The sequence below is a fragment of the Mycteria americana genome, chromosome 4, assembly GCF_035582795.1.
Source record: "Mycteria americana isolate JAX WOST 10 ecotype Jacksonville Zoo and Gardens chromosome 4, USCA_MyAme_1.0, whole genome shotgun sequence".
Classification (NCBI taxonomy): domain Eukaryota; kingdom Metazoa; phylum Chordata; class Aves; order Ciconiiformes; family Ciconiidae; genus Mycteria; species Mycteria americana.
The window spans coordinates 10,035,841-10,043,458 of NC_134368.1; the positions used below are offsets into that span (position 1 = coordinate 10,035,841).

General features: G+C 43.7%; 1 protein-coding gene across 4 annotated transcripts in view; it reads right to left on the bottom strand.

Annotated features, from left to right (window-relative positions):
- Positions 1–6,204, bottom strand: part of LETM1 (leucine zipper and EF-hand containing transmembrane protein 1) — a 31,097-nt gene extending 24,893 nt beyond the window's left edge. For 2 of the 4 annotated variants that reach the window (XM_075499606.1, XM_075499605.1), the window contains exons 1-2: positions 5,884–6,204; positions 1,315–1,372 (exon numbers count right to left, since the gene is read on the bottom strand). In XM_075499606.1, the coding sequence (XP_075355721.1) occupies positions 1,315–1,372; positions 5,884–6,189 (364 nt within the window). In that variant the 5' untranslated portion in view covers positions 6,190–6,204. The remainder of the gene's footprint in view (positions 1–1,314; positions 1,373–5,883) is intronic. The other 2 variants (XM_075499608.1, XM_075499607.1) reach the window with 1 other exon arrangement.
- Positions 6,205–7,618: the final 1,414 nt, after the last annotated feature.

Here is a 7,618-nt window from a genome sequence, read left to right on the forward strand (position 1 = left end):
GCATCCAATGAATTTTAAATTACTTTAATGGTTTTATCCCTTTAATGTTATTCAAATAGAGCTTTGTACAAAAAAAGTGACTAAATTATTACTTTTTAAAGACACATGATTATTTTCTAGCTTAAACTAAAGTTTGAAGCGTCTGACCATTCACTGGTCAGACGACTGCTGAAAGATACACAGCTACACAAAATATTTTTGTGACTAGCTAGAGAACTACACTCTTGCACAGATATTAACTAATTGCTTTTGGATCTGGGTCACATGGGGTGCGGGCACTAGTTTGTTTTATTTTAAGCAGCAACATTGCATTAACAGCAGCTTTTGGTAAAAAAAACTTCTCAAAAGAATAACAAGAATTTCTGTCCCAGTGTTCTGCTGCTCATATAACAGACTAAAAACTGTAAGTTTCCATTTTTCCAAGAGAGAAGCCCCATATAATAATCTACTAAAAAGCAAACAGAGATTTTAAAATGCTTTATGTATTAAAAAACTCTCATAATTAATTATACAGTAAGTGATATAGAACTAACATGACTAAAAAAAGAAAGGAATTACTTTGTTTTGTATCAGAGGCTTATGTCTAGAGACACATCCTTATGTTACAATGGAAACTTAGGAAATGGAAGAATAATCACTGTTTCCTGAGCAGTTAGACTGTAAATAAACTACAGAATACAGATTTTAACAGTCCAAGGAAAGGCATTGGGAAATTCATATCCACAAGTATGCCTTGTGAGCCAAGTCAGGAACAGAGAATGGATTCTGCCAACATCGAACTCCTTAAGTTCCGTAACAGCATACAGTGGCTGGATTCGTTTACAGAAGACGACACCATCTCCTAGGAGAGCCTCACCCAACGCTGCAACATACAGTAAACTACTTTGGTTTAATAAAGATACAACTCAAATGACCTACATTCCTAACTGTTAACCATGTTTTTCAAACCAGCTTTGGCTGAATGTTTACTCTGTGGAACTCTACAGGGAAAGTACGCAAGAAGCCCATGATATCCCGTGATGTCACCTGGAATCAGTCAAGAACAAGATTAATATTCTACTGCTTTCACATCATAAGTGAAACAAAAAGGGAGGAAGTGGGCGAAAAAAGGAAGATCTCCCTTTCCTTCTCCCACACACAACCAAGCAGGTAAAGAGAGTAATACTCACACTTCCTTTAATCTGTCAATAACACAAGCTGAAGCTAGTATTTTCACACTTTGCCTAGAAGATTTAAACCTACATTCTATGATAGTATAGTAACTGATGGTTTTGTACAGTTTTGAGTTTAGGAAAAAAGTTCATATTTACTCACAGTTTGTTTGCCAGCCGCAGGGATGTACAGCTAAGACATGCACGATCTCCCAAGTTACCTAGAAAAATACCAGTAATTAGCATTAATTCTGAAATTCAGGAAGACATTTATCCATATAGCAAATTGTACACAAATATGTGATTTAAAAGACCAACCTTTACTTAGGAATGGCTACTACTGAAAGCACAAAAAAGATGCTGCTTAAGAGCAACTTGACTTCCTTATGGTGCACTGTTTATAAGCACATTCACACTTTGGATGATTGTGCATCACAAACAGCCAAGACTGAAAATTTTTTTGCTTTGACAATAACCATGTGAAGTACTGAAGTCCAAATACCTCATCCTATTCCAACACAAGTCAAAGCACATGCCTTGTTCTTATTTCTCTCAATCTGTAATCCCAATTTATAGGTTAAAAGAGAGAAAGCAGGTGGGAAGCAATTCTGTAACATGGCTGGCATCTCCGTAAGCGTTCAAGCAAACTGTCCATGTGTACAGTCGAACTCTGTGGACGTGTGAGGTACTGCTGACACTTGTTCAATTGCCTGAAGACAGGTTTTCTAGTCCCTCAGACAAGCAACTATATTGCAGAAAAACTTCACTGAAAGCAAATGTAATTTTTTAATGGCTCCATGACAACACAGTATTAGATGAGCCAAATGGAGCACTTGGCAAGTGTCTAGGATGAAAATGTTTTGGTGGTGTTGTTATTTTGGAGTTTTGTTTTGTTTAAAGCAGGACAACAAACAAAGTGTGAGTATGAACCTAAACACACTTCACTACAGAGGTAGAACCACAACACCATTTCAATACATTGCTGTCCATTTTGATTAGCACTGTATAAAAATAGCTCTATCCCTGGACCTCACTGCAAAGGATACAAATTGGCCTGAAGGGCAAGAGACTGATCCAAGAAATATGAAAGGTTAGCTTTCCAGCAAATGGCATGTTCCCAAAATGAATTTTATTCAAAATATTAACTCAGAATCAGTCCTAATAATAACTAATAAAGTCCACAAGGAGGACTGACACCTATACGGGCATCCTCTGTCCAGGTACAGAGACAAGCAGCATCCATTCCGGCAATAAATTATCTAACTCAGTTCACATGCTTCAGTAAAGGGCTATGCTTGAAAGCCTTCTGACCATCCAACACCATGGAAGCACCATCAGCTACATAAAAAGCTACCTAGTGGCTCTATGCAATCTACAGTCACTGAAAATTATCCCCAAGCCCACTAGAAAGAATCAATGTCCCTAAAAAACTTTTTAAAAAATCTTGTATCAATACGTAGCTGCAACAACTAAATAACCAGCTAATACCAAGTGCAAAGAGACTCCTGGACAGAACAAAGGAAGAGCACATAAGCAAGGCTGCACGTGCCTCTACTCTTTTTGGCCAATCTTTTCAGAATTCACTGTAACCAAAACAAAAATTAAAGGCTGGAGTAGGCATGCCATAGTTTGTTTCACCCATCTGGAATCTACTATTTCTGGTCAATCCTAAGAGACAGAAGGATATAAAGGACATTTTAGAGGTTAGTGATCAACTTTTCCATCATCAAAGCTAAGGTACAACCTAAGCTAAGATATAGCCTATGACATAACCTGAAGTAGACAGTTGTATCCGAGAAAACACAGCATCCAAAGCTGATGGCCAAAAGCCTTCTCCAAAATACCCTAATTATTAGAGGAAAAGAGATACCTCCAAAATCAGGTGGGGCAATCAGAAGGTATGGAAAGGGGGAAGAGGGGAAAAAAAAAAGATAAGTTAACTTATCAAAGAAAAATCTCAATAACCAAGGGATGTCCCACACTAAGTGGGCTTTGATGTCATTACAGCAAAAGCTATGGCATTATGAAGTGAAAGGAAAAGGATTTACCTATCTCAAGCTATACCAAACTCTCAACAGGTACTCACTGCCACTGCAAATAGAGCCAGGGGAAAAACTATCTCTTTCTGGCTCAAAAATCAAAGCCTTGAGAATCTGTGAAGGCATTCTGATACTCTCCAATATTTAGAGAAAGCTCAGTAGCTGAATTTCTTGACCCAAGAGTCAAGACATCTCAGAAGGATGACCCTGACTTTAAGGAACAGCTGAGCAAAGCAGAGAAGTACTCAAAGTCTTGAGGGGTAAGTTGCAGCACAGTAATCTGTTTCTCTCACCTGAGTGCCAGGAAGCACACAAAGTCTATGTGCCAAAAATGAGAGTCCTACTAGTAGAGGACATTACCCACTATGGACAGGTGCCCCTGGGACAAAGAGGGATGATCTGGAGATCAAAACTGGCTTGGAGCTTCTTAAATAAAACTCCATAACAGAAGGACCCTTTCACTTCACTTATCTTTATTTTTTTTCCAACCAGACTCATTAATGCTAAGGAAGGGGCCAAAGGACAAAATTCCAAGGTTACCATAAGAAAACATGTTGACTCAAACACTCCTTGTCGTACAGCCATTCAGAGTGTGAATGGGCACACAGAAACATAATTTAACCAAAAGATTCTGCAAATAACTGTTAATTTCAACTTTGTCAGTTCTGACAACAAGAGCTCTTTATGTTTTGCAGCGTCTGTTCCAGGTACCCGAGAGCAAGCCAGCCCTGAAATAAAATATATACTTTCTTCAGAAAGGAGCAAAGTCCATACTCCGTGCTTCTAGGATAATAGAGACATCCAGAAGTGTCTGAACAAGGTGAATGTAGCTTACCGTACTCAACACTGTTCATTTAAGAAACCTGCATTAGGCTTACTTGGTTTGAAAGTAAGAAAGGCTGTAGTGCCAGAAAAGCTAGATGTTAACATATTCCCCATAGAAAAGAAGTAATGAGAAACTTTATTTTTAAATTTAATGAAATTTCAAAAACAAAGCTGTAAATGTAGAATAGCTGTGTACTGTTACTATGTTTAGAGTTTTTAAAAAGAAAAGGCTAAATTGAAGTAAGTCCCTACAGAAGTATAAGCTTAACAGCTTGATCTTTACAGGAAGAACATTTAGGATTCTTAGAAGCACTTAGCTTTAAATTAATCTTAGACTACTTACACGTAAAGCAAAGAAGATGAGCTAAGTAAAGCAAAACACTATCCAAAAAATTACACCATAGAACAATGTGTTCATAATAGATTAACACTCCAATTAAAAGCATTGATTATATCATAAGCATAGTGCATCACAGCACACAAATTATTTGATTCTATCACAGTATTGCAGCTAATGAGAATTTTCATGTGGGGCGAGATTTATAACATGCAAAAATGTAGCAATCATTAGCATTTCTTCTTAAGCTATGCCACAACAAGAATCAAAGCTCCCATCTAATTTGAAGGTACATGGGTGTGATTCTTCCCTGTTTTAAATAAACTGGATGGCTAAGATACCCCAGCTTTTTGTTCAGGTCACTGTACAAGCTCAACCTACATATATGTCTTTACAACAGTAGCTAAAAAACATCAACTAGAACAAGCTACCACACTTGAGGGATTACAGGTAACCAAGAAGACAGTTTGTTTATCAACATGAACAAGCATCCATATGGTTGATCAGGTTTGCGGGAATCTGAATGTGCAGATACCCTGTTCTCACTGACAGTACTTCAGTGACAAGTCAGGGCTCAATGTCAGGACAAACCACTGCCTGTTAAGCTTTCACTCATTCCTTGCTAAACCCCTGCCATTCCAACTCACGGACGTAAAAAGCAACCACAGGACGCACGTACGTCACAAGTTATCAGCTGTTTCATGTCATTAAATAACTCCACCGCCCAAAGATATTTAAACTCCCAAATTATCTTGATTATTAATGGAAACAATAGCATGCACTGCATTTCCTTTTTATTTTCCCAAGCTTTCAAAGCCGCTTGGAAAAAGGCAAATTCACATTTCCTTCCTAATATTGACTAAGAAAATAACCGCATGTACTTTCTTAAAGGGTATTGAGAATCGTATTACTAGTGACAACACTCCACAGCCAAGCTATACTGAGAACAAGGCAGGCAGGACTGAAGTGTAGGAGCTTACTCCTGTACCTTAATAAAACGCACGTTTTTTCCTTCCTCAGCCAGCTGGCATTTAAGGGATGCATGCGTCCTAACTGCCATTAGGGAAAAGCATCCCCTCCAACCACCCTGCAAATGCGAAGAGACGAGCTGCCCATGCCCGGCCACAGCAGCCAGAGAGCGAGGGCCCCGCCGCCGAGCCGACAGCAGCTCCCCGCCAGGAGGAGCGGCGGCAGGCGGCCGAGGCCGGCAAGGGAGAAGCGCCGTGCCCAGCCCCGGCTCGCTGACGCCGGCTCCGGAGGACGGAACGGCGGGGACTCAGCTGCGGCCCCGCTGCGGCCCTTCCCTCCCGCAACGACCTCTCCGCCCACACCGGGAGCCCCCAGATGTCGTCGCCGCCTCCGCCCGCCCTCCCTTCCCCCTCCCCCGCAGGCCTTCGGCGCCGCCGGCAGCACAGGCCTCGCAGGGCCGGGCGGCAGCGCGGCCGCACAGCACCCCAGGGCCAGGCCGGGCCGAGCCGTGGGGCGGCTGCGCTTCCCTCCCCGCCGCCTGACGGCCCGCGGGGAGCCTCACCCAGCTGGGACTGGCGGCGCAGCGCTCGGGGCAGGCGGCAGGCCCGCCGGCCGCAGGTCTGTAGCAGCATGGACGCCATCTTGGCGCTCGCGCGCGGCTGGGCGGCGGGCTAGCGGCGGCGGCGGGCTGCCGGCCTGCTCGTGTCCCGCCGCCCCGGCCCCGCGCTGCGATCCCACACGCCCAGCAGCGCCGAGCCGCGACCGCCGGCTGATTTGCATAGCACCGCCCCGCGGAGCTGGGCACGCCGGGAAGCGTAGTCCTCGGGGGCGCACGGTAAGCCGCCTGCGGGCGCGGGGCGCGCAGCATGCCGGGATCTGTAGTCCTAGGTGGTGTAGCACGGTGTACTAACGGACTACTAACGTACTAACGCACGGCGACTACGCGGAGCCCGGAGGAGGGACTCGGGGGGCGGGGCGGCAAGGCGCGGTGCACGCTGGGAGATGTAGTCCTCCCTCAGGCACGCCGGCCGCGTATTCTTTTCTCTTCTCCGGCAGCCGGTGGAGGGTAGCGGGTGGGCAGGTTTCCAGGGACCTCGGCTGTGGAGGGCTGCGTGAGCCGCCCCGGAGGCAGCGCGGGGCTTGTTTACCCGAGGGGACCGTGGAAACGGCGTGCGGCGGGGCCGTGGCTCGCAGCCCGCTGATCCCCCGCCGTGCCGGGAAGGTCACGTAGGCCGTGTGTGCTGAGGGATCGCTGCCGAAGGGGAGGGCGCTGGTACCTCACGAAGCCGTCCTGAGCTGTTCAGGCCAGCGTGGCCAACGAGCACGCAACTACGGTTATACGGCCATAAGTACAGTACACCAGTACCAGACTGCGTGTGCAACGGCGTTCCCTCACGTTTGGGGCCAAAGTCTGGCATTTATGCTGGTGTTAAGTAGTGCTTAGTAGCCGTTGTTTCACTGCATTTAGCTGTATTGCTTGTGGATCTCAAGATGTGACAGAAAAAATAACCTTTCTTGTGGAGTTAAGGTATTTTTGATACAAAATAGTACATAAATTAGTCAATTGACCAATGTGCTTTGCTAGTGCTGGTTAATAGTTTGGCTACAGGTAGCACATTATTCTTCAAATAGCAGTCTACTCCTGACCAGCATTAGGCTCTTTTAACAAATATTTCACTACTCAGTTAATACAGTATTAAACAGTACCGTTAATTTTGCTTAGTTTTTAATTTTATAGGCAGATGCAGGGAATAACCAGAATCAAACAGCAGAAATTATAATTTAATCTGAGAATAGTGAAATGTTAAAAACTATGTATATGAGGTTTGGGTGTTAATGCCTTCCTTGTTCTAAAAAATGGGGGAAAAGCTGCTGGAACTGTTTTTCAACAAGATGGCTGACACCCCCTGTCAACAAGATGGCTGCCTCAAGGACAGGGCTCAAAAGTGACAAGGATACTGTGGTTTCATACTTCCTATATTTCACAGGTTCTTATAATACCAAGAATTTGTTCACCTATACACCCACCTAAGCCCCAAAGAAAATAGGTGCTATTTAACTTTAGATGTAAAGGGTAGCAGAAGCTTCAGGTTTGACCCAAAACATGACTGACACAGCGTCTCATAGCAGGAAAAAGAAAATGTAGCTGCAGTCATCCTTTCATGCTTGAAACTTGGCAAATGCAGGAAATTAATTAGTAATATTTTAAAGTTTTTTTATGTATTTAAAGAAAATCCTCAGGGTTTCTCCTAAGTATGAAAAATTTAGATTAAATTTATACTATTTGTATTTTTAAT